The sequence below is a fragment of the Xenopus tropicalis genome, chromosome 3 (genome assembly GCF_000004195.4).
Source record: "Xenopus tropicalis strain Nigerian chromosome 3, UCB_Xtro_10.0, whole genome shotgun sequence".
Taxonomy (NCBI): Eukaryota; Metazoa; Chordata; class Amphibia; order Anura; family Pipidae; genus Xenopus; species Xenopus tropicalis.
Genome location: NC_030679.2, coordinates 131,049,389 through 131,076,735, shown reverse-complemented (window position 1 = coordinate 131,076,735; position 27,347 = coordinate 131,049,389). Strand labels below are relative to the sequence as shown.

The following is a 27,347-nucleotide window of genomic DNA, read 5'->3' as shown; positions in this document are numbered from 1 at the left end:
TACATACATAGTTGCTTGGAAGCATTGGGGCCCAATTACAGAAGACTTCACTCTGAGTGCAAACACAATTCACAGTTTCCACGTGGACAGTAAATATGTTAAATGTTATTAACAAACGCTGAAAATCAAATAAAAAGTTGCTTATAACTCGTTCTTCTACAAAATAGCAAGAATCAACGTAAACGTAATATAAACAATAAAGCGTGAGTTGGTTACAGCGCATGCGCCGACAGATATTTGAAGCTGCTCCAATAAAGGGCAAGTTATGCGCGCTGTGACGTCTAATCCTCACCTGACCGCTCAGCCCATAGTTACATGTTCCCGCCCTCGGCGTTGCTAATTGGTTCACGCAGTGGCTGTTGGCTGCTTACGCCTTCGCTGATTGGCTGGAGACACGCTTCCCGGAGGCTTCCGCTACAGTCTCTGGATTCTAGGAAGAGGTGAAATCCAGAGGTGAGGAAGGAGAAACCGAGGAGGGAGCCGAGCTGAGAAGGCCTGTGAGCCACGGCGTGGATCAATGTGCTGGGCGCACTGAGGGACATATCTCCGCCCAGGTATTATATTGTCCCGGAGCTTTTCGGCGTTCGGATTTATGGGCGCTATAGGGACGGGCTGCTAGTTAAGTGCGAGTCCGGTACGGCATGTCAGCAGGGTCAAGAGAGAGAAAGTTGCGTTCTTGGAATATTTCCCAAGTGCTGTCTGTCTGTCAGGCAGGTTATACCCCAGGCCTGGTGTTTTATTTATTCAATGTGGTCTTATGAACTGCATGTATACAGACTTACTTACTCAGTCTAGCACTACAGCCTGTCCATTGCCTGTCTACAGAGATACTTGCATTATTATACAGAGCAGCCTGGTCATTATCAGCGTATAGAGATACTCAGCATCATTATACAGAGCAGCCTGGTCATTATCAGCGTATAGAGATACTCAGCATCATTATACAGAGCAGCCTGGTCATTATCAGTGTATAGAGATACTCAGCATTATTATACAGAGCAGCCTGGTCATTATCAGCGTATAGAGATACTCAGCATCATTATACAGAGCAGCCTGGTCATTATCAGCGTATGGAGATACTCAGCATCATTATACAGAGCAGCCTGGTCATTATCAGCGTATAGAGATACTCAGCATCATTATACAGAGCAGCCTGGTCATTATCAGCGTATAGAGATACTCAGCATCATTATACAGAGCGGCCTGGTCATTATCAGTGTATAGAGATACTCGGCATCATTATACAGAGCGGCCTGGTCATTATCAGTGTATAGAGATACTCGGCATCATTATACAGAGCGGCCTGGTCATTATCAGTGTATAGAGATACTCGGCATCATTATACAGAGCGGCCTGGTCATTATCAGTGTATAGAGATACTCAGCATCATTATACAGAGCGGCCTGGTCATTATCAGTGTATAGAGATACTCAGCATCATTATACAGAGCAGCCTGGTCATTATCAGCGTATAGAGATACTCGTCATCACTATACAGTACATTATACAGTACAAATACTTTGTAACAGGGTACTCTTTGACTTTCCATTATTTTATCCTTATGGAAAAATGTCATCATGTAATGCTCCCTGCAGCACAGATGGATAAATAAGAGTAAATACAGTTGAGCACATATTAGTGCTTTTATATACGATATGGAACACTGTTACCATCTGACTTCCCAAACCCACACGTATTTTTTTCTGCTTTCCAGCCCGTGGCAAAGATTCTAATAGCGAAATGGCTACGTATACGTGCAGCGTTGTTCTGGCTTCTCTTCGGTGCCGGTAAGAAAGTGCTGTGTTTCTATCAGATACCAGAATTATGTGTCCATAATGTATCTCTGCAATACGGCATTGGATGAACAGCCCCACATGTAAAAATATGTGTGATTTATATAAGGTGCATAAGTCTACACGTATTTTGGGGTAAATTGATTCCATTTGTGTCCCCTGAGATAAAAAAGGGCAGTTCACCTTTTAAGTCAACTTTTAAGTTATAAAATAAGCTACTTTTCAATTGGTCTTCATTTTTAATCTCTTATAGTTTTTTAATTATTTGCCTCTTTACAGCTTTCAAATAGGCATCTCTGTCCCCAGCAGTCAAAAAAACTATTGCTCTGGGAGGCTACAATTTTATTACTTATCTTTCTATATAGCCCCTTTACTATTCATATATCACTCACTTAAACTACTCACTGGTTACTAAGGTAAATTGGACTCTAGCAACCAGATATCTGAGCTGCGGGAAAAAAATGAAAATAAACAAATAAAGGTATTGGACCCATTATCCAGAATGCTCAGGACCTGGGGTTTTCCGGATAAAGAGTCTTTCCGTAATTCAGATCTCCTACCTTATGTCTATTAAAAAAAAAATCATTTAAACATTAAATAAACCCAATAGGGCTGTTCTGCCCCCAATAAGGGGTAATTATATCTTAGTTGGGATCAAGTACAGGTACTGTTTTATTATTACAGAGAAAAGGGAATCATTTAACCATTAAATAAACCCAATAGGGCTGTTCTGCCCCCAATAAGGGGTAATTATATCTTAGTTGGGATCAAGTACAGGTACTGTTTTATTATTACAGAGAAAAGGGAATCATTTAACCATTAAATAAACCCAATAGGGCTGTTCTGCCCCCAATAAGGGGTAATTATATCTTAGTTGGGATCAAGTACAGGTAGTGTTTTATTATTACAGAGAAAAGGGAATAATTTAACCATTAAATAAACCCAATAGGGCTGTTCTGCCCCAATAAGGGGTAATTATATCTTAGTTGGGATCATGTACAGGTAGTGTTTTATTATTACAGAGAAAAGGGAATCATTTAACCATTAAATAAACCCAATAGGGCTGTTCTGCCCCCAATAAGGGGTAATTATATCTTAGTTGGGATCAAGTACAGGTACTGTTTTATTATTACAGAGAAAAGGGAATAATTTAACCATTAAATAAACCCAATAGGGCTGTTCTGCCCCAATAAGGGGTAATTATATCTTAGTTGGGATCATGTACAGGTACTGTTTTATTATTACAGAGAAAAAGCAAATCATTTTCAAAAATGTAAATTATTTGATTAAAATGGAGTCTATGTGAGATGACCTGATACCTGTACCAATAATAAAAATGAAGACCAATTGCAAATTGTCTCAGAATAGCACTCTCTACTTCATATTGAAAGTTGACTCGAAGGTGAACAACCTTGTTAAGAAATCCTGCCCTAAAGCGGTTGTGCTGGCAGATACATTGGATAGTTTCAGGAAAGGGTTTAAGCTAATGAGAATATGTAAGATAAATGTGCATTAATTGTATTAGTACAGTGCTGAGCCACGGGACTGGCCCTGTTGTTGTTTTAGAATTAGGGAGAGGTGGTTTCCCTTAGGCAGGGTGTCGTACAGAAGATGGATCTACGTAGGGATTATGTGAGCTAAAGGCTTAGTGACTACATGACTTTTGTACAGAACTGATCGTACAGTGAAACAGGATATCTGTCTGTGGGATCTGAGCCTGATCCTGTCTGACCGGTACAGTCCATTCTAGGATTTGTCCTTTATCCAACAGGAAGGACTTGAATGGCATTTTGTGGGCCTGTTACACTTACACTTTTCTTCTTGTAAGGTTATTTGTAGTTGATCTTTTGTTTGTACAGGCATGGGACCCCTTATCCAGAAACCCATTACAGGTATAGGACCCATTATCCAGAATGCTCGGGACCAGGGGTATTCCAGATAAGGAGTCTTTCCGTAATTTGGATCTCCATACCTTAAGTCTACTTAAAAATCAATAAAACGTTAATTAAACCCAATAGGATTGTTTTGCAACCAATAAGGATTAATTGTATCTTAGTTGGGATCAATTACAGGTACTGTTTTATTATTACAGAGAAAAAGGAAATTAGTTTTAAAATTCTGAATTATTTGATTAAATGGGGTCTATGGGAGACAGGCTTTCCGTAATTCGGAGCTTTCTGTATAACGGGTTTCCGGATAAGGGATCCCATACCTGTATCCAGAAAGTTCCGAATTACAGAAAGGCCATCTCCCATAAACTCCATTTTAATCAAATAATTCACATTTTTATGAATTATTTCCTTTTTCTCTGTAATAATAAAACAGTACCTGTACTTGATCCCAACTAAGATATAATTACCCCTTATTGGGGGCAGAACAGTCCTATTGGGTTTATTTAATGGTTAAATGATTCCCTTTTCTCTGTAATAATAAAACAGTACCTGTACTTGATCCCAACTAAGATATAATTACCCCTTATTGGGGCAGAACAGTCCTATTGGGTTTATTTAATGGTTAAATGATTCCCTTTTCTCTGTAATAATAAAACAGTACCTGTACTTGATCCCAACTAAGATATAATTACCCCTTATTGGGGGCAGAACAGCCCTATTGGGTTTATTTAATGGTTAAATGATTCCCTTTTCTCTGTAATAATAAAACAGTACCTGTACTTGATCCCAACTAAGATATAATTACCCCTTATTGGGGGCAGAACAGCCCTATTGGGTTTATTTAATGGTTAAATGATTCCCTTTTCTCTGTAATAATAAAACAGTACCTGTACTTGATCCCAACTAAGATATAATTAATCCTTATGGGAGGCAAAACAATTCTATTGGGTTTAATTACTCTTTAAATAAATTTGTAAGCAGACTTAAGGTAGGAGATCCAAATTATGGAAAGACCCCCTTATCCGGAAAACCCCAGGTCCCGAGCATTCTGGATAATGGGTCCTATACCGGTACACTACATATTTATATCACATTTGTGTAGGTGCGGTTAACTGACCTGAGCATCTTGGGAGTGGATTGAAAAACTCGTATTTACCATAAGTTATTGCACAAGTTAAGTTATTACGCTTAATAAGCCTCTTATGGTCCATGTTGGTCTATGCTGAGTCCTCTGCCCCATGTCTATATGAGCAGCACAGTGGCAGTAGCTTTAAAGGGGAAATAACTATGTTTCAGGCATGTTGCAATTAAGCTTTATTTTTATTTCTTGTGGGTTTTTTTTCTTTACTGGTTTTAGGTTTGGAATGTGGTTGCTAAGGATCCATTACCCAGGCAAACAGCAGTTAGCAGAGCCTCACAGTTAACGTGTTTCCCTTTGGTTGCTAAGGCTCGGACAAAACTCGCTGAGCTTAGCAACTAGATAGCCTTATAAATTCCAGGATAAAGTAGAGCAGTTACATGTACAGATCATCTGTAAATTTTCCCACAGCCCCCATCTGCAAACAAAAAATTTTGAGACACTATGTAAAATGTAAATATAAACAGAGTAAAGAAAATGGGATGATTTGCAAATCATTTAACCCCTATATTTAATTAAAGACAACACATCAAATGTTGGAACTGAGAGTGATGTACCGTCTCTGTAAGGACCTGGGGAATATGTTTGTTGCTTATACATAAGGCAGTACAGGTGTGGGATCTGTTATCCGGAAATCCATTATCCAGAGAGATCCAAATTAGGGAAAGACAGTTTCCCATTGACTACTTTTTAATTAAATATATTCATTTTATTAAATCTTGGGCAAAACAATCCTATTGGGTTTAATTAATGGTTAAATGATTGGGTGATCCAAATGACAGTAAGATCCCTTGTCCCAAAAGCCCCAGGTCCTGAGCATTCTGGATACCTGTAACAATAAAAGCACATCACATCCTGGTTTGTCAGTGGCTATAGCAATAAAATACTGGTTGCTATGGGTTACTAGACCAGGAAGAAACACATCACCGACTCCTAAGTGACGTGCAGAGACAACACAGTAATGGAATCCAGATCTGAGTCAGACCAGTGAGTCACTTGTTGTGTCTTTCTAGGACAGATATTCCATTATGAATAATACATTGATTTGTCAGCAGAAACCTTCACGTGTAACACGTAAATAAAATAAACATTAAGTAAAGCAGCCACTAAACCCTTCAGGGTGAAGACACACGGAGCTACTAGTAGCAGCTACTGTCGTGGCTACTAAAACAGACAATGCTGATCATTTACTGATAATTGTCTCTACGTGTGTGTTAGCAGAGGCAATTCTCAGTATTGACTATGGCAGGATATTTTCTGGAGTTTAGTAGCTGCTACTAAGTAGCTCTGTGTGTCTTTACCCTCAGAACAGGGAATTCCAAATTGGGGTTGTCTTAAAGCAGCTGATGGGCAGCCTGAAGGTTAATTATGATCAGATTTTAAATAAATACTTTATTATCATGAGAAACCCAGGCTAAGGGGATTATGTAATAACGGCCACTAAGTTTACCCAGGAGCAGTAACCCATAGCAACCATTTAGCAGGTAGAATATTCTGGTCACCTGTTTAAAAGCAAACATCTTATTGGTTGCTGTGGGTTACTGCTCCTGAGTAGTGCCTTTTATTACATATGGGGGTAAATATGGGAACTTGTTTTCAGTCCCTGTTGTCATGTGTATGAACCCTTATAATTAGATAAAGACCAGATAAAGTCCTATGTAGAGAAGCTGGAAACTCTAAAGTTTGCAGCAACTAAGCTCATTAAGCGACCCAGTAAAGGTTCTGTATTTTCCCTGAGCCTCTGTCTCTCTGCTCTACACACGTGGCGTTTCTGTCTGTATGTAGGGTACCATGGGATGACACTCATCAGGAACATAATGTGCCATGTTGGTAGAATCTATCATAACCTGCCAACACCTCTATACTCTGCCCAGATTCTCAGCCAGCATGCCCATCATAGTGACTACTGGGAGTTTGCGCTGATAGTTCTTCTAGTCCTTAAAGGAGAAGGAAAGGTAAAAACTCAGTAAGCTTTATCAGAAAGGTCCCTATAAATACAGCCATAAGCACTCACAGAAACGCTGCACTCCTCTCCTCTGAGTCCTCTATCAAAAGATTTGTTGTCTTTGTTTTCCTGTGCCAGAGACACGCAGCTCTCTCCCTCTCCTGCTCCCCCCTCCCTCAAGAATGCTAAGAACTCACTCCACCCCCCTTAGGAAAGTGGATCTGAGCCAATCAGCAGGAAGCTGACTCATAGTCTTACTACCTGAGCATGTTCACTTGGTCTGGGTGTCTGTGCAGGAGTGAGGCATTAGGGGAACTTTCTTTACACAGCTCAGCGTTTTTTTTTTTGCCTATGAGGCTTGTGATCATCTGAACAGGACAAGTATGGGGAGACCTAAGGGCACTATTGAAGGTATGCCTGCAGCTTGAGATTAACTCTTTATTAGCCTTTCCTTCTCCTTTAAGGGGGAGTGTATTGTGTTGCTAGGGGTATATTATGCTGTGTAAAAAGTGGAGTGAAGCATTACTGGTGATGGTGCCAATCAGCAATTAGATTTCTACAGTTAGAAAAGCAAATCAAAACATCTGATTGGCTGCTATGAGCAACATCACCAGTGATGTTTTATTCCACTTCTTACACAGCATGATAAATATACCCCCTAGGGTAGTATTCCTAGTGGTGGGCGCTGGGAGAGACCCCGGTAAGGTGAGGGTTTGTGCCAGATGGTTATTGCTGTCATCTGGGTCCTACTGCACTAGATTTTGCAAAACTACAGACGCTTTAACCCTTTTGGAGTGAAGATCCTGCACACCCCTGTGGGAGCACATATGATCACATATTCTGCCCTTTCTGCCGACATCAGACTTTCCCAGGAGGGGCTTCCAGCATTTCCTTGAAATCAGAGGTCGTACTACTTAAAGGGAATCTAAATAAGGAGACTGAAGGCATCCATATCCTTTCACTGCTCACTGGGGGGGTGGGAGTCTGCGTTTTGCTGCCTGCTCTATTTCTAGAGGGGTCGCAAAATGCTGGAATCTGCCACTCCATTGGCTTTAATGGTCATTGTGTGGACCCTGCCTGTGGCCTCACAGGTCAGGCTATTCTAATGCTGTATGCAGGGGAAGGTTTCTGAGTGCAATGGAATGGGCACTTTGGCAAATATAACTGTACATGGTGTTAGTATTTTTCTTTTTGGAACCCGGCTGGTGGAGGCATTCTATGAGATGTAGTTCTGCTAGAACTGAATAACCAAATGTTACCTGTTATTACCAATTCCTCATTCTTTAATTCTTTAGCATTGAACTCAATATTTTTTTTTTTTTTTTACAGCAGTTCTCATCTGGTCCTGAGGAAGAACCTGTGCCCGATATACACCTCTGTTTCCTGTGCACAAAATAGAGCATATGCCCCCCGATCAAGCTGCTTGGTGCAGGCTGCCTTTGTAAGCCCCTCATGGAGCAGTCGAGCTTTCCATACTTCGGGGTTCTGTCTTCAGGATGCCCCGCCCTCTCCTCCTCCTCCCTCAACTCCTCCGTCCCCACCAGAGCCAGAGAAAGCTCCGCAGGTTGTGCGCAAATCTCTCGGCCAGAGAGTAGTGGACGAAATCAAGCACTTCTACCATGGTTTCCGGCTGCTCGGGATCGACACTAAGGTTGCCGCTCGCATGGTCTGGCGCTTACTGCACGGCCAAGTGCTGACTCGGAGGGAAAGGCGAAGGGTACGTTATATTCATAGTATCCTCTAACAAGCTAATCACTTGTCTTTTCTCTCATTCTAAATCTGATGGCACATATAATGGTCATTTTACTGCCATGGTTTTTTTTTCTGCTCCAAAAATCACAAATACAGGGCAATTTACAAACATTTCTTTCCCCTTTTTGTCCCGTAGCTTATGAGGACGTGTGCTGATCTTTTCCGCTTGGTCCCCTTTATGGTCTTTGTTATCGTCCCCTTCATGGAGTTTCTCCTGCCTGTGTTCCTGAAACTCTTCCCAGAGATGTTGCCTTCCACGTTTGAAACTGAATCCAAAAAGGTCAGAAGAATTTGGTATATTGGCTGTTTCAGTCTGGTTGATACTGCTCAGCCTCATAAGGGGTTATGTAATAAAAGCACCCAGGAGCAGCAACCCAGAGCAACCAATCAGCAGGTAGAGTTTACTGGTCACCTGTTTCAAAGCAAATATCTTATTGGCTGCTGTGGGCTGCTTAGATCTTGGTATTAAGGACCAGCATAGCAAGCACTTATTCAATAAATTGTATACAATAAATTATGTAGAAAAAAATGTGTTTTTATAAACATGGCTGGTACCACTTGGGGAAAGATAAATAAATAAAGGTAAAGGGATATAATCAGCCTCTCGGTCTCAGTGCATAGGCAGATGGTACAATGCTCCACTTCATTTAGAAGCATTACAGAGATACAAACCCACTTTCTAAAATACCATTGCCCTACTTGGGTTCACTTTATAGGTTCAGTAGAGATAATTAGACTCATTGAAGAGGTACTTTAGATGCACTTATTAGAAGCAGATCCTGAGCGATATTACTAATGTAAAGGGTGATTATGCCATCAGACCCTATGCAGGGTTAAGCTGGCCATACATTATAAGATTTGTAGTACAGGTATGGGACCTGTTATCCAGAATGCTCGGGGACTGGGGTCTTTCCATAATTAAGATCTCCATACATTAAGTCTGCTAAAAAATGCTTTAACGTTAAATAAACCCTATAGGATTGTTTTGCCTACAAAAAAAATTTGAATTATATTAAAATGCAGTCTATGGGAGATGGCATTCCTATAAATTGGAGGTTTCAGGATAACATGTTTCCGAATAACAGAATTCATACCTGTACATTGATAACACATTAAAGCAGATTGGAGCAGCCCAGCCTCAGTCAGGGGCTATCCAAGCCATTCTGCTGATTTTATATCAGTAACTGCTACATAAAGTCCCTAAACCTGACTGTCCCTTCTCAAGCGGTCAGTTACAGCTTCTAATTCTAACGGCCTACTGCTGCACAAATATGGCCGCCCCCTCATAGAGGAACATGGGGGATCAGATAAGTAATGTAAAAGCATCTGGTAAATACTTTTATGGCAAAATTATAAATGGCATACAAAGACAGTGTTATGATATATTTAAAAATAGGTTTAATTCCAGGTGTCAGTATCTTTAATAACATATTAAAAAGATGCAGGATCATTGGTAAAACCTTCTGATGAACTGTTAGTGAGCAGTAATTTACTCGCACAAGTAGTAATTGCTGGTTCTTATTCAGGAGACTGAATTGAAGCTCCTGATACAAGGTGGCGACTTCTGTTTATACAAAATTTCTTAGAAAACCCCCAACATCAAGTGCTGACTTGTAAAATAATGTGTGCAAACTTTTATTAACTTTGTTCCAGGCCTTGTTTGTAAGTAAAGCTGCATATAGAATGCAGGTAACAATACCTGTGTTTGCTGTTTGCCCAGAAATATCCGTAGAACAAAGATATTGTACCTTGAACACTGGAAACCACTGTCCCCAAATCTGCCGCTTTTACTTGACTCAAACCTAAAGCTTGGCAATACACATTCAGATTTTAGCCATTGTGTAATGAACGTTTGGGTATCGATCAAACGTTTTAATGCAACAAACTAAAACTGAAAAATCAGATGATGTTCTGGCCATTAATCGACAACAATCCCAGTGCTTGCAATTGCATCAGGAACAGAAGAATATTGTCAGATACTATGAAAAGATATTATCGTTCTAACATGTCTGATCCAATAAACGACCAATTGTTTGGATGATTATTCAGAGCCTACAGGGTCTGAAAATCGTACAATACTTTTGTTTCATACAATTATATGGGTGCGTGTATGGCCAGCTTAAGATTTGATTCACATACCTAAGCAGGTGTATATATTGTAAATCATTATAAAATCAATTATAGGATAAGCCTCCTTGCTACACACTGACTCTGCATTCACTGTCTAGGAAGAAAAGGTGAAGAAAAAGTTGGCGGCAAAGCTGGAAATGGCCAAATTCCTGCAAGAGACCATCTCGGAGATGGCACGGAGGAACAAGGCAGAGACGGGAGCCGACACCCAGCAGCAGTTCTCTTCCTACGTGCAGCAGGTTGGTCTCCTGATTGGTCCCTGTGTAGTGCACCCTGCAGAACTGTAATGTGTAGTGACCTTAGTGGAATGGAGTAGAAAGGTGGGAGAATAGGAATAAAGGTTAAGCAAGCAAAGGACATCAATCTCATGTATTTTATGCACATAGTCTAGAATAGATATGTCAGTTAGGCATTGTTACTGCTGTGTGTATTGTTGGTTTGCTGGGATTACACAATGTGTATTTCTCTGTTTCAGGTTCGAGGCACAGGTGAGCAGCCCAGTACCAAGGAGATTGTGCGCTTCTCCAAACTCTTTGAGGATGAGCTGACTCTGGAGCACCTGGAAAGGTCTCAGCTTGTGGCCCTGTGCCGGCTGCTGGAACTGCCCCCCATCGGCACCAATAACCTGCTGCGCTTTCAGCTGATGATGCAACTCCGCTCCATAAGGGCCGATGATGAGGTAGGGGTACCCACAAGGATTAAATATAAAGCACAATAGCTATTTGTAACATGGAAAATATACTTCTGTCATATTGAATCTGTGCATATTGATGGAATACAACCCATTACACTTGTGTAAAAATAAATAAATCTTAAAGTATGGGTTTATTAGAAGTCACCTTGGCATTCCTTGACCTCTATAACTCAGCCTGCAGCCTTGTGCCTTTATATGGAACCCCTTAGTGACTTCGATTATCCTTATCATTTACAGTAGGGGGTACATTATCCCATATAATACATGATTGATACTCAGAGTTCCCTGTATAACTCAGCCTGCAGCCTTGTGCCTTTATATGGGCACAGAACCCCTCAGTGACTTCTAATATCCTTATCATTTACAGTAGGGGGTACATTATCCCTTATAATACATGAGTGATACTCAGTGTTCCCTGTATAACTCAGCCTGCAGCCTTGTGCCTTTATATGGGCACAGAACCCCTCAGTGACTGCTAATATCCTTATCATTTACAGTAGGAGGTACATTACCCCTTATAATACATGAGTTAGAGCTGGGCGGTATGACCAAAAATTTATATCACGGTATTTTTCAAAATTATATCGGTATCACAGTATTTGACGGTATATAAATAAAAAAATAAATAATAAATATTGGTGGCCCCCAACCCCCCCCAACAACCCCAGCCCCCCCAACCCCAGCCACAACCCCCCCAGCCCCCACAACCCCAACCCCAGCCACAACCCCCCAGCAGAACTTACCCAACTTGTGGTTCCTCCAGCTCCAGCGATGCGTCCTAGCGACGTCGCGTGCGCGCTGACGTCACGTACGCACGGGCGCAACCCGGAAGTAATAGGAGAAAAACAGCAGGAGGCGTGCATACCGGTATAGCGGTATGTTTAAAACTCATACCGTTTTTTTTTTTTTAAAAACCGGTATACCGGTTAAACCGGTATACCGCCCAGCACTAACATGAGTGATACGCTCGTTTGGTGACCTCGCTAAATGAGCGGCTCTTACTGTGCATGGCTACCATTAGGTGTATGATATAATATATATGGCAGGTCAGTGCTGTATCATACTTGAGAGGCAGAGCAGAGTTTTTATTCAGGTTTGGGCTTATGTTGTATTCTTATAAATGTCTGACTACCTGATCGTTACAGGATATTGACCATATACACAAGTGCACCCTAAGGGCAATTGTCTTTTTTTATGTTTTTGAGCTGTACCAGGTTATTAGTTGAGGCCCAAGTCATTAATGCAACTTGGATTCTGAAAATCCGTTACCAGAATGAATACTTGATCTGTGCAGAAAAACAAGCAAAATAACATCCTTATTATCAACAATAATATAGTCCTGTTAAATGAGGAATCCGTCCTGATGATCTGCAGTTTGGAATGTGTCCTTTAGGTGTCACTGCAGAAGCAGCGAAATAAAAGCCCTTAAAGGAACAGTAACACAAAAAAATGTATATATTTTAAAGAAATTAAACTATAATGTACTGCTGCTCTGCACTGGTAAAAGTTTTGTGTTTGCTTCATAAACATTACTAGAGTTTATATAAACCCTAGTGTGTAGCCATGGGGGCAGCCATTCAAAAGAAGAAAAGGTACAGGTTATATAGCAGCTAACAGATAAACCCTGTAGAATACAATGGTGTCTTATCTGTTATCTGTTATGTAACCTGTGCCTTTTTTCCAGCTGGAATGGCTGCCCCCATGGCTACACAGCAGAGTATTTATATAAACTATAGCAGTGTTCCTGAAGCAAACCCCCGAGTTTTACCAGTGCAGGGCAACAGTACGTTATATTTCAATTACTTTAAAACACTTTCATTTTTTGGTGTTACTGTTCCTTTAAAAGCCTGTTGCTTATAAAGGATACACATCAGGATACCATGTTGGGGAGGTACCTGCAATACAGAGATTTAAGCCTTACAGCTGGACTGAGTACCCCAATGAAATATACATGAATACCATTCACTATTCTTAAAACTAAAGCATACATTAACTCACAATATATACTGGCGAAAACCATGCATTTAATTACCTAGAAACCAAAGGAGATAAAAATTTCTAACTTTTTTAGCCCTGCATGGTGCAGTCCACGTATATAAGTATGAATGGCATTCTATAGCTCCTGGGTAAAGACTGACCTGGCTGGCAGGTTGGCATATTTCACTGACTTTTATGTAGTGCAAGGAAAGCCTGAATGGTTTGCTGTGCCAATTGAACAGAGCAAGAAGCAAAATGGAGTCACTCTTGCTCACCTGAGTTTTTGTTGTACAGATGATCTCCAAGGAAGGAGTGGAGAACCTGACTGTCGCAGAGCTTCAAGCTGCCAGCAGGGCACGGGGTATGAGATCTCTGGGCCTCACAGAGGAACAACTGAAGGAGCAAATGAAACAGGTAGAATTGAGGGGGGGAGGGGTTGGTACAGCCATGGGGATACTGCTGCTTAATTATAATTATATTTAAGTTATAACCATATCAATGTGATTCCATCCCGCAGTGGTTGGATTTACACCTGAAGGAGAACGTTCCTCCATCTCTGTTACTTCTCTCTCGTGCGCTGTATCTGACTGAGCTGAAGCCTAAGCCAATCCTGCCCTTGAAACAAGCAGTGGAGGTAAGATGGAAGCGCCAGGTTGTGTGTGTGGCACTGCTGCTTCAGCCTGTCTGTCCCACCCCTCCTTCCATTCATACGTATTTACCGGATCACCAACAGCCATGTCTTTGCTTGTACCTGGGAATGGCCAATGGGGTGAATAACCCCATTTAAATCTGACAGGGGAGCCTTATTTAGCTTCATATCTGTGCCCATGCTACAGGAGGGCTGCTGCCATGCTGGGCATACACAGAGAAGCAGCATGATTGACTGACACACACGAATTCTGCAAACCGGGGAGCTCTCCTGTGTATATTCCACTACATGGGGGATCAACGCTTTGCAGAAGCCGTGTGTGCCGGACAATTTTGCTGGCTCAGGTACCCTGTGGGGTGCCAATCCCCCCGGACTAAGCACCTTACTGTACTGATGAAGGAGCCAGGCTGTGCGGTTGTATCTCCATGACTTTTATATGGCTGCAGAATTTCCTATTGAGGTTTAATGATATGTACATATAATTCTTACGTGTATTAAACACCACTTTCACTATTCTGCTCGGTAATCTCTTTCCTAGATCCCTAAAATAAACCCCACTGTAGTGGAAGCCGTAGAAGCTAAGGATAATCTAGCAGACACGGCTCCTACGTTGAAAGGGTTAAAGGTAAGTGTAACCAAGTTTCTTTTTATCCCTATTTTTGCAAAACAAAACTATATCCAGATCCAGCAACACTGATAGCCCCCTACAGAGCTCAGCGTCTCCAGTTTCCCTCTGTCTGAGTAGCGAGAGAGGGAGTAGCGAGAGAGGGAGTAGCGAGAGAGGGAGTAGCGAGAGAGGGAGTAGCGAGAGAGGGAGTAGCGAGAGAGGGAGTAGCGAGAGAGGGAGTAGCGAGAGAGGGAGTAGCGAGAGAGGGAGTAGCGAGAGAGGGAGTAGCGAGAGAGGGAGTAGCGAGAGAGGGAGTAGCGAGAGAGGGAGTAGCGCAGACAGTACACACACATCCATCCTGGGCCCATACTGGTTTTACCCATGGATCAGTAGCGGTGTCTAAGCAATACTGACATTCTTACCCACAAAACTTAGGGCCCCACCTACCCTGCTCCCCTTATTTCTTTGACTGGTGAGTGTTTATCAGTCACAGCTGCTGATTCCCTTTTCCATATTTTTACCCTCGTCAGCCAGAAATTCCATGCTCTAAACAATGGTGGTCATTTATCAACACTGGGCAAATTTGCCCATGGGCAGTAACCAATGGCAACCAATGAAATTGCTGCATTCGCAGTTCTACATGCAGCTGGCTGAAAGAAGCCAACCGCTGATTGGTTGCTATGGGTTACTGCCCATGGGCAAATTTGCCCAGTGTTGATAAAGGAGCCCCAATGTATTTACATTGAAACTCTTTGCCCCTCTCTTGGGCTGTCAACATAATGTTTCTATGGATCTACCCCTGCAGGGAGAAGAACTTGTGTCCGGGACTCTACTCAAAGAATCTGCCGTGCAATCGAAGGAGAATGTAAGTTCCATTTTGGGCCTATTATTAGAATGGTCAGTTCTAAGCAACTTTTCAGTTGGTCTTTTTGGTAGTTTTTTCTACTTTTTTGCCACCTTCTAACTCCTTGCAGGGGTCACTGACCCCCAGCATCCAGAAAACCTGTGTTGCGTGAGGCTACAGTTTTATTGCTATTGTTACTTTTCATAACTTATTTTTGTATGCAGGCCCTCTCCTATTCATATAGCAGTCTCTCTTTCAAACCACTCCTTGGTTGCTAAGGTAATTTGGACCCTAGCAACCAGATAGCTGTTAAAACTCCAAACTGGAGAGCTGCTAAACAAAAATAGAAATAATTAAACTAATAATAGAAAATGAAGACCAATTGCAAACTGTCTCAGAGTATACATGGGCAACACTGAAGCCCAGTCCGTATCACTGGCTACAGGAAGAGGGAGGCAAATCCAAAACCAGGGTAAAAGGAGAATTGGGAAGGGAAGGGGGGGTAGTGTATCTCAGAATTATTTTCCATGTAATTGGGAGTTGTGACAGTGTAGCAGATATTTAGGGTTATGTTATAAAAGGCACTAAGTTTGCCCAGGAGCAGTAACCCATAGTGACCAATCAGCAGGAAGCATTTACTGGTCACCTGTTAGCAAACATCTTATTGGTTGCTATAGGTTACTGCTCCTGGCAAACTTGGCGGCTCGAGTTGACAACTTTATTATACCCAAACTTTCATTTTGCGATAGGGGGTGGATTAAACATCTTGTGCTTGTTGCTACAGACAAAAGCCAGTGCCAATGGGGTGTGACGCTGCTGGATACCAGGAGCAGAGCGAAGGTCCAAAGCTGAAAATCGCAGCCAATGAAAATCTCCCGTGTTTCTCTCATCTAAAATGATGCTGTGTCTCCCGGTGATCTTCCCAGAATTCTTTGCATTGTATCATGTCTTGTCATGTCACTCCTACTATGGCTGCTAATGGGTGTGCTGGGCTGTGCCATGGTGCTGGGTATCACTATTCACTGCGGGTTAAACTCTGCACTGTATACTGATGCCACTTATCCTTCTATAAACACACACCTGTTGCGTGGAACTGTCAGATTTGTCCCCTACCATTTTAGGTACAGGGCTAAAGCGGGTGCATATCATAATGCTGAGTATCACCAAAGTATATATATTGTACAGGGCCCAGGTTTTTTTTTTTTAATTACTGTAGCACTGAAAATGGAGCAGAACAAGCATGAAGTTCCCATGCCCCCCCCCCACCTTCCAAGCAGGCAGCAGTTGCTGTACAGGGAGCCTTAACTCTGGCTGTCGTTACAGCTGCAGGGGTCACATTTGGATTCTTACTAAGGCTGATTAGGTGGGGTCATCAAAGAACTGAAACCAGAATCAGTCAGGATCTAACCGTGATCATTGTAGCTGTACTAGCAGGCAGCAGTTGCTTTACAGGGAGCCTTAACTCTGGCTGTAGTACAGCTGCAGGGGTCGCATTTGGATTCTTACTAAGGCTGATTAGGTGGGGTCATCAAAGAACTGAAACCAGTATCAGTCAGGATCTAAACGTGATCATTGCAGCTGTACTAGCAGGCAGCAGTTGTACTACAGGGGGAGCCTTAACTCTGGCTGCCAGTGCAGCTGCAAGGGTCACATTTGAATCCTTACTGGGGTTGATTGGGTAGGGGTAAAATGCAGCCCTCTGTTTATCCGGTGTTTAAGTGACCAGCGTATTTCCCTGCATTAGTTCCGATATAATAACTGTACTGTGTAACTAACTGCATGGGTCCAACAGTTTACACGGAAATGAAATGCCAATACTTTTCCTATTCTGTAAGTAGCTCTATATAATATATATATTACTTTTAAATTATACTGTATGTAAATATGTACATAGGGTTTTTTTGGACTAAACCATTGTAGACCACTGTACATTTCTGCTCAGATAGACTTTATATTCTTGTATGTAAAATTGAATATTTTCCTTGCTGTCTTTAATTGTAAACAAAAGCCTCTATTAAATGTCTGCAATTTTTTTTTTAACTGGTATTATGTATTTTTTTAAATCCCGTTGGTGACATAAATAGAAGTTGCCAGGCCCCCCAGCAAAATCAAATTAGGGGTCCCTCCTTAGCCTTTTCAGAAATGTCTTATTCCTACAGTTTAAGTGAATGTCTCACTGGGTTAATAACACGATTGGGACCAGACCATGTGTTCTAGGGCAGGGGGGGGGGGGCACTCTCTTACCAGGCAAACCATTTAAAGCTTAGCAGAAAGCATGGAGGCATTGGGATTTGCCTCGGCCCTAACCTGAGATACAGAGTTGGAGTGCACTGAAGCATTATGGGGGTCAGATTACCATTTGTGTTTATAACACTGCCTTGGGTGTACCTCCCAACTCACCCTAATATGTTCTAACAGTCCAGAATAGCCGACCCAAAAATGGGCTGTGACCCTGCTATAGAGAACATGGTGGGTCTTCCATATATTGGGCTACACCCAGCCAAAAATGTAACCTCAGCCAGCAGAATGGCATGGATTTATCAGAAGAACAGCACCACCTAGTGGGAAGTCTTTTATCACCACCAATGACTGTAATCCATATTGAAATATTTTTATATCCATCTATCCAGAGGTGTCCAACTGCTGGCTGGATATGGCCACCCAGCATGACCAAGCTCTCTAAACACTTGTATGGACATAATTGTTTTCTAATAATTGCCCACCCCCAAATATGTGGGGGAAAAAAGTTGATAACTGACCAACAGCATTGAGCTATGCCTACAATTTATCCATCTAAAAATATACACGCGCCTAGGGCATTGCCCCCAGTGGCCACCAGGTGGCAGTGTGGTAAAGCAGACCATCTGCTCATTCCATGTTTGCAAGAGGAATTTTTATATCCCTTTGCCAAGTCAAACTTGGAATATGAGAAGGGGCTAATTTATGGTTAAAACAGACATGTTACCTGCCTGCAGCCCTGAAACAAGTATCCCTTTGTCCGGCTCAATCACTTTCCCCCCCATGTCTTCTTTACTGCCATGTTTCTCTTCCAGTGGTTCCCTGTCCCAAAGAAACATCTGCTTTAAATAAGCTTTTGTGGTGCCTAAAACATGGCTGCCAATGTTAATCCCTCTGTAATGCCAGCATATATTTGCTTTGGAATATCTATATTATTTTTCATTGTCAGCCTGATTCCCTGTTTGAGAGTTTGGTACCCTGTATGCAGGGGATAGGGGTGCAGCCTGTAGGCCGGGGGGGAAGAGGGAATGCTTATTGGCTGGACATTTCTGGAGGCCCAATCGGAGATGAGATTTGGGGGGCAACGGCGCTTACTCTTTCCCTGACTAAAAAGGTTCTTGAGGGACCTGCAACACCCCAGGCTTTTAGTTCATTTCCATTCCTTTGACTAAGGAGGATCCAAGAGCCTGAACTGGACTTTCTGCCTTTTGTATTTTCACAACTCATGTAGTGTTGCCATCTTCTTCAGGAAAAGAAAAAATACTGGCCTATAATTTTGTCTTGCTTTCCTGTTAATGTCATTGCAGCATTTTTATTGGCCATGCTGGTAAACTGCTGGCCAGTTGGCACCCAGTCCTGTCTGTGTCACATGGGATTCTCAGCCACTCAGGGAAGAGGTAACATTGCTATATTGGGATAATAAAAATGAGTTCCAACATGGCGGCTGGCCGTTCCCTCTGCCTCGCTGGGTCACAAATACAGGTTCACTCCAAATGCTCAAATGCACGGTCTTCCCAGCCCATTCTGTGTAACTGGGGGGCCTTCCTACCCTGAGGCAAGTTCAGAAACTTCCCCCTGGCAGTCAGATGGCAGGTTACCAGGGTGGCAAAAACCTGCTCCTGGCAACCATAAGAGCTACCAGAAATTTGTGGTGCAGTAGAGCTCTGTGCCGTAGGAATGCGGCCTCTCCTCACCCCTGTAGGGGGGGCCATCTGAAAGGCAGCCTCTGGGGGCCATGGGGGCCGGAGTTGCCCATGACTGCAATGTTACTACATGAGGCAACAAGGTATTGATTTCTTACCAACCGGCCAGTGGGAGGGGTGTCCAGATATTCTTTGCAATGGCCCATGGTGCCCAACTTCTGTGCAATTTGGTTCTTGTGGGCAGCCTACTTTATATGGCAGTTGTGTAAGTAGGCGCTAATGGGCCCCCTACACTTTATAAATGACTTTTTTCATGAACATATGTTGAAACTGTCACCCTGTGCCCCCTCAACCCCATTCAGTGGTGCAAAGGGCCGGGCCCCCCTGCAAAAAAATGTCAATAAGCCTATTCCCCAACCACCAGCACTGCCCGCCCCTAGCTGCCCCGCCCACTCAGAGGTAAGAGAGCGGCTGAGGAGGGGGGATTTTGCAGTCCACGCTCCTCTGGCCATTGGATCTTCTTCCTCTATAGTGACCTCATGGGCCCCCCAGCAGTCGCAGGGTCTGCTTCCTCTATAGTTACCCCCCCCCCCCCCCCGCCCATGGCTTGAGGTATAGGGACACGTTGGCCTTTGTCCTCTGAGCTGGGGGTGCATTTGCTCATTTATTTCCACTTACATAGCTGCTCCGTTATTTTCCCCACAGTATCACAGGCCCCCGCACCAGCGCCAGGGTTAAACGTCCACAATAAAAAAAGTGAAGCGATCAATTCTACACTTCAATTCATTTTTGGGGGCCTATTTTCCATTTCCATAGAGGCTGACCCCGCATGTCAGGCACAAGCCGCTTGAATTATTCATGAGCCGCCGCTACATTGTTCCTTCCAAACCTTTAGACAGATGAAGCTGCTCCGGGGTGTAGGAATCGATTCATAAGTCCATCGCTGTCAGCCATCACTCTTCCCATGCTAATAATGGGGGGGTTGCTAGAGGGGCAGGCCACTCTGAGAGCCGGGGAATGTGGAATTTCCAGCGCCTGCGGGTGTTTGGGGGCCGTCGGGAACTTAGTGGAAGATATTTATCATCTGTAAATGTAATATTAGGCTGTCACTGCTTCCTGGGGGGGGGGGGGGGAGTCACCTGTAATGTCATAATGGGCATGTGGCTGGCACGGAACCTAGCTGCGGATTTTAGCAGTACAATGCCATCCCCAAATCCACTCGTACCAGCATAGCCAATGGCAGCCGGCATGGATGGGTCCATGCACTTCTCCACCAGAAAAGCTGGGAGTCATGTAATAAAAGGGAATAAGTTTGCCCAGGAGCAGTAACCCATAGCAGCCAATCAGCAGGTGACATTTATTGGTCCCCTCTTTAAAAGCAAACATCTTATTGGTTGCTATGGGTTACTGCTCCTGGGCAAACTTAGTCCCTTTTATTACATATCAGGGTAAATTAGAGATTCCAACTGTGGGGATGGTGGCTTAATGGGCACACAGGGAGAGTAGTATCTATAGCTTGGCTGTGGTTGTGGGGAAGCCCAGACTGCGGGGCCTGCTGTACCATATTCCCCCTCCCCTGCATTTCTCCTACCGGAGGCTACTATTAGCCTGAGGGCATAATGAAGGTTAATGCAGGCTGTCAGGAGAGGATTGTATGAACAAGGCAAAGCAGTCCTCACCTTGATGGAAACATTAAATATCCCTGATTGATAGCTGTCCAATTATTGTGCAGTTATCTGTTGGGCAGGGCCCATACACAGGCCAATCAGCAGCTTTATCAGCCTGTGTATGGGCAGCTTATGGGTATAGACTTATGCCATTTATCAGTGTCCAACCTGCTACTTATTATAATACAATTATAACACAATAGGAGGGTTACTGCAGACAATATGGATGCTCTATTATCCCCTCCTTGTATCCTACTCTATGTCCCTAACACTCTGCTATTCTCACCCCCCCTGTCCATTCTTTCTGTTCTTCTCTGCGCTGCAGGGGGGCTGAACCAAGAAAGCATTTTCAGTAAGTGATAGGAATCTCATGTGTCCGTTCTGCAATCAGATTAATGGATCTTATTCCCAGGGTGCTGCGAGCACTTTCTGCGCAGGTAGAAATTAAAAACATCTTTGCAAACCAAATCTCTTATTGATCAGCCATTTTAGCTCAGGGGAGGGCCTGTGAGACCCGAAACGGCCGCAAAATGGAACGTCTGCACTTTAGCGCCAGCCCTCTCCCCCATGAATATTTCATACTCTCAGTACTTTCCATATTTAGGCTGGACGCCATGCTGATGATAAGGGCAATTAGGCCCATTTAACCTGACATCACATGCAATTCATTAATGCTGTGCTTATTATAGGATGAGTCCGCAGGCTCCTTTTATCATCCTTATAAATAACCCACACTCATTAATTGCATCTGTGCCTGCTGGCCCCCTATGGAAGCTTTCCTGCAGTCACTCAAGGACCAATCCAAACTGAGCACAGTCACATGGTCAGGGGCAGTTGTAAGTGGTAATTAGTCACCAAGGGGTTTATTTGGCCAGAAAAAGGTCCTTTGTGAAAGTACAAATTAAAAAGTTAACATTAAACCCCCCCTCCTATTTTGTAATTACCACTCCTTACGACTCATGAAGGAATAACTGCTGGGAGTTGAAGTTCAATGAAAACCAATGACTACAGGTTGGGCCCCCAGGTGCCCTTCTCCCTGCCACCCCCATTGTTATTACTCTGTATCTGCCCATTGGATAGTCATAAGTGGTTTTACAATGCAGTGCTGGGCCAAGCTGGCTGGGTGCCATAGGCAACCCTACCGGCCACTATGCCCCCCACGTGAGCTTAGGAGGGGGGAGTAGGAGCGGGCAGAAAGGGAATTGAGCGCAGGACTCGAGGGCCCAGACCAGGGGTAGGTGAGGGGCCGTTTGTGCCTCTGTGTAATCCAAATGCCAGGGGCTATTTTTACTCCCAGTCCAGACCCGGTTCTGGCCTTGCTACAATGTTTATTAATCAGCCCCATATTGTGTAATTTAAACTATTCTAGCGTGCTTGTTCTACATTACTATACTGTATTGGTGAACTATTAAACTTAATCAATACAGGGAATGAAACAAATGACTTAAAGCAGATCTAACCCCAAACAATGAACTGATCTGTAATTAGGGTGGTCCTCTGAGCCCTTTTGCCATTTACATTAATGTTACAGACCTATACTATCTATACACTTTTTCTTGTGTTGCAGATTTGGACTTTTAGATAGAGCCGGTGATCCAAAAGCCTGGTATTAGCAGGCTTAAACTGCTAATATTAAAAAAAAACTGCTAATAGTCAAAAACCACTACAAATAGAAAATCAATGTAACATAGTAAGTTTGGTTGAAAAAAGACATACGTCCATCAAGTTCAACCATAATGCCTATATATAACCTGCCTAACTGCTAGTTGATCCAGAGGAAGGCAAAAAACCCCCATGGCAATTGGACCTGTCCCTGGATCAATGTGAATAACAAAAGTTCTTAGAACTCAGAACAATTCATTTTTTGAGGTTTATATCCCCCATAAAGAAAACTGCCCCCTCTGCCCACAGCACTGCCATTCTAGCACTGTACTGTATATACTGTATATAGTACGCTTGTCACTACCAGCATTCCCGGGTATCTATCTGCACTAACCTGCTCTGAGATTGCAAAGAACTGGTCAACTGAGTCAGGCCCAGCTGCCATATGGAGCTTAAAGGCAGAACATGTGATGCACCTCATTATCTAAACATTTCCTGCCCTGGTTGGGGGGGGGTCCAGGCACCTGTAATGACCCCCCCGTTAAACCTGCTCTTGCCACGCACTGTGAGTGCTGCTCAGTTATGCACAATGTGGAGCCGATATGTATCCGGCCTGGAAGGAATGATATGGCAGCCCCAGGGGGAAGAGTTATTTGCTGATGTGGAATTGCCTAACGCATTTCAGATACAGCGAACAGCAGCCCAGTACGGATTTCCTTAAGCCATTTGTTTGGCTCAAAGGGGGGGCCATTATCAGGCTTTTTGTTAGGAAAGTGAAAACTATAGGCCCCCTGGGAGTGTCTGATGCCCAGCACACAAGTGCTAGAGTAGCCACTATCCACAGAATATCTGCCAAAGTGCACAGTAGCCTTTACTGAGTTGTTTCCTCTTTAGCCAGTGAAACAGAAACACATGGATATGATTGTGCTTTTAGCTCCTTTTCCTACACAGAGAGTGTGGCACCTGTGTAGGAATGGGTACTGGTGCAAAAAACTTTCTGACTTTGATCCTTCTGTGCATGATTTTGGAAGCCTCCCATAGGGCTCAATGGCACTCTGCAGCTCCAACCTGGCCCAAGGAAAGTCTCCCATAGAGCTCAATGGCACTCTGCAGCTCCAACCCGGCCCAAGGAAAGTCTCCCATAGGGCTCAATGGCACTCTGCAGCTCCAACCTGGCCCAAGGAAAGTCTCCCATAGAGCTCAATGGCACTCTGCAGCTCCAACCCAGCCCAAGGAAAGCCTCCCATAGGGCTCAATGGCACTCTGCAGCTCCAACCCGGCCCAAGGAAAGTCTCCCATAGGGCTCAATGGCACTCTGCAGCTCCAACCCGGCCCAAGGAAAGTCTCCCATAGGGCTTAATGGCACTCTGCAGCTCCAACCTGGCCCAAGGAAAGCCTCCCATAGGGCTCAATGGCCCGGCCCAAGGAAAGTCTCCCATGGGGCTCAATGGCACTCTGCAGCTCCAACCCGGCCCAAGGAAAGTCTCCCATAGGGCTCAATGGCACTCTGCAGCTCCAACCCGGCCCAAGGAAAGTCTCCCATAGGGCTCAATGGCACTCTGCAGCTCCAACCCAGCCCAAGGAAAGTCTCCCATAGGGCTCAATGGCACTCTGCAGCTCCAACCCGGCCCAAGGAAAGTCTCCCATAGGGCTCAATGGCACTCTGCAGCTCCAACCTTGCCCAAGGAAAGTCACAATACTGAAGCTTGAATGAATCCGAAACTTTCGTACTTGTTGCGACAATACGATTTTGTCGCACAAGCAGCACGAAAAAGTTGTGGAAATTAATGAAAACATTTCAGAAAATATGCACAGTTCTAAAATTTTTTCCATTCAGACTTAATCATACTTTAATGAATAGGCCCCTAAATAATAAGAGTGCCCAAGGTGAGAGCCCTGCCATCGTTCCCCTATCACATAACAACCACCACCCTGGTACCCACAACTCCACCAACAACCCCATGTCAGCACTTGCCTGCTCTCTGATGCGCAGGGGACATTCAAAAGGCAGAAGAGGTATGTGCTTAGGTTCCTAGCGCCCCCATGTGGTGCCTCTAGGCATGTGCTTCCTCTGCCTTCCCCTAGTGCAGGGATCCCCAAACTTTTTTTACTTGCAAGCCACATTTAAATGTAAAAAGAGTTTGGAGAGCAACAAAAGGATGCAAAAGGTTCCCAGTGTGCAAAATATGGGCTGTGATTGGCTATTTGGTAGTCCCTATGGGGATTGGCAGCCTACAGGAGGCTCTGTTTGGCAGTACGCTTGGTTTTTATGCAACCCAAACTTGCCTCCAAGCCAGGAATTCAAAAATAAGCCCCTGCTTTGAGGCCACTGGGAGCAACATCCAAGGGGTTGGAGAGCAACATGTTGCTAGTGAGCCACTGGTTGGGGATCCCTGCCCTAGTGGCAGACCCTAAAAACTATTTTGCGGTGGTACTGCGTATGTATGTAATTTTATCACATATTACCTAGACCAACTGGAAAAGCCAGAGCTAGAGCAGAGGTACAATTTGGTCCAGTTGCTACATTCTGGGGCCTCCGGCTTCCATTACTATTGGGAGTGTCTGTAAGTACAATGCCTTTACTCAGCAGTACCCCCACATAAGGTGCAACAGGCAATTTGTGGATTCTGGAGGGGCTGCTCTAAGAAGCCATAGACAGTTGCTGGGGCTGTTTGGGCCCTTGTGTACTTGTAATGCCAGGGCCTATTTTAAATATCAGTCCTGGCCTGACAGCAGACATTTCTGTAATTGGTCTAATTTATCTTACTTTTTACTTTTTATTGGCATCAGGTATTACCTCTTGAAACAACTGCAATCAAAGCAAAGTGCGCACCATTGCCCTCTGAATTCTGCCCCAAGGTATTCACTTTTATGTAGACGGTATTAATAAGTAAGTAAAGTCTGTAGCTTTTGCAGCAATGCCATATTGCAAGGATTTCAACAAAAATCTGTTATTGTTAGTTCCTACAAAATACTCCCCCTAGTGGTTTTATTTAGTAAAATAGTAGGGGTCATTTATTATGTGCAGGACAGAGAGAAAGGTGCAAAAAACAGACACAGGAAACAATGGGCAAGTTGCTATATTTGATGTTTTTTTGCACTTAGCACCCTGCTCTACACATGGAAGAATTGCTGCAGGTTTCCTGCATGCCCTCAGATGAATACAAAGCTGCTTGGGTTTGGCAGCACTTTATTCACAAGGGGCAGGTAGAGGGAACGTGTCCCAATCCCACCTTCTTGCTCAAGATAAGGTGAAGGGTTTTTACTTTTTTTCTCATTTTTGTTCTAATATAAAGTGAAAAATATAATGTATATATATATATATAGTTAAAGAGTTAAAAATATCAGAACACATTAAATGTATGCAGAATTCAGAAGTGAGTCAGTCCCTTTAAACAGCTTTGTGACTTCCAAGTGATTTATGTTCCTGTGTTACTAATTATTACTGGGGAAGTGAATATCCTCAGGGCCATCAACACATTGAGCAATATCTTGTACCCCGGACTGCGTGTGTGTTTTTTGTTTTTTTTTTAACTTGGAAGAAAAATACACATTCCTCCTCCAATGGCGTCTGCTGAGTTACTTACTAGGAAGAATGCAGCCAGTGGGATGAAAGGCTGAAATAATGAGTGGGGCTGTTTTTATTTCCTATAGAAAATATTTACACCCCCAGTCCGTTGAAGGTCATTATCCTGTTTACTGTAAAATCAGATGTTGCTTCCCAAAGACAGACCCGGAGCCCTGTGCCATGTCGGCTCGGGATGCATTGGGTTTGTGCAAGATCCGTTATCAGCAGCAAAAGAAATATTTGCCTTTCTTGTTCCAACCTAATTCCAGATGTCAGGTTCTGGCCCAACTCTCCAGGGTAACAATCCATTCATGGCAGATTACAGGAGAAATGTCTAAAGGAAACATTAACCCCACTTGTGTTTCTTTCCAGTTGGGAACATTGGTTTTTAACAACAATATAATTTGAAAAGTCACCTTATTTATAAGCAGACTTATGGGTAATGATTATTCCACTCTTAAGGTGGCCATACACGGGACGATTCTAGCTGCCAATATTGGTCCATTAGACCGATTCGAATTACGACCGAATTAGCCCAATATCACCCACCCGTAGGTGGGGATATCAGGAGAAGATCCACTCGCCTGTATGCGTGTATGGCCACCTTTAGGCCATCTATACCTTTAGATAAAAACTATCAGCATCCATTGGGCCATATAGTGTAAATTTGTCCATATCAGTAGTTGAGCTTTTAGAAAACCATGGCCAAGTTGTCTCAGTACTTGTATGGCCACATCTTGATGTGTCCATACAAGCACTAGGAAAACATGCCCATAGTCTCCTTACTGCTCAATCACTGATATACATTCTAAAGGTGGCCATACACGCTAAGCGAGCGGATCTTCTCCCGATATCCCCACCTACAGGTGGGTGATATCAGGCTAATTTGGTCATTTGGCTCTTGGGCCAAACGATTCAATTAAAAGATGGGTATAGGCATCCATCGGTTTTGGGACCACCTCAACAAGCCGATACGGTCCCCGATCCAACTGAAAACCTGCCCAATCAAGATCTGCTCGATTTCAGGCCAGATTTCTGTCAGGCAGGCCCGTCATTAGTGCCCATACACGGGGCGATAAGCTGCCGAACCAGCTAGAATCGGCATGTGCTCATCAGTTTTTCTAAAGGGATGCAGAGCTGGACTGGCTGCAAAGGGAGGATCAACTCCATATCAATGCACTTTTGTCTGGGAATGAGATGATGGACAGG

The 27,347-nt window shown here is 43.5% G+C and overlaps 1 protein-coding gene across 2 annotated transcripts; it reads left to right on the top strand.

Moving 5' to 3' along the window:
* Positions 1-324: 324 nt before the first annotated feature.
* Positions 325-17,460, top strand: letm2 (leucine zipper and EF-hand containing transmembrane protein 2). 2 transcript variants are annotated; one of them, XM_012959045.3, is made up of 11 exons: positions 325-536; positions 1,714-1,786; positions 8,097-8,484; positions 8,656-8,799; positions 10,748-10,888; positions 11,125-11,328; positions 13,615-13,734; positions 13,838-13,954; positions 14,508-14,594; positions 15,382-15,441; positions 16,205-17,460. In XM_012959045.3, exons 2-11 carry the CDS (start codon positions 1,740-1,742, stop codon positions 16,229-16,231), a joined length of 1,335 nt encoding a protein of 444 aa, XP_012814499.1. In that variant the 5' UTR covers positions 325-536; positions 1,714-1,739; the 3' UTR covers positions 16,232-17,460.
* The last annotated feature ends 9,887 nt before the right edge of the window (positions 17,461-27,347 follow it).

What these genes read in the sequence shown, in the direction of transcription:
- letm2 (XM_012959045.3), top strand. Translation starts at nt 1,740, where the DNA reads ATGGCTACGTATACGTGCAGCGTTGTTCTGGCTTCTCTTCGGTGCCG. An exon ending in CTCGGAGGGAAAGGCGAAGG is followed by an intron (nt 8,485 to 8,655) that starts GTACGTTATATT and finishes TTTGTCCCGTAG; the next exon opens with CTTATGAGGACGTGTGCTGA. An exon ending in TCTCTTCCTACGTGCAGCAG is followed by an intron (nt 10,889 to 11,124) that starts GTTGGTCTCCTG and finishes TCTCTGTTTCAG; the next exon opens with GTTCGAGGCACAGGTGAGCA.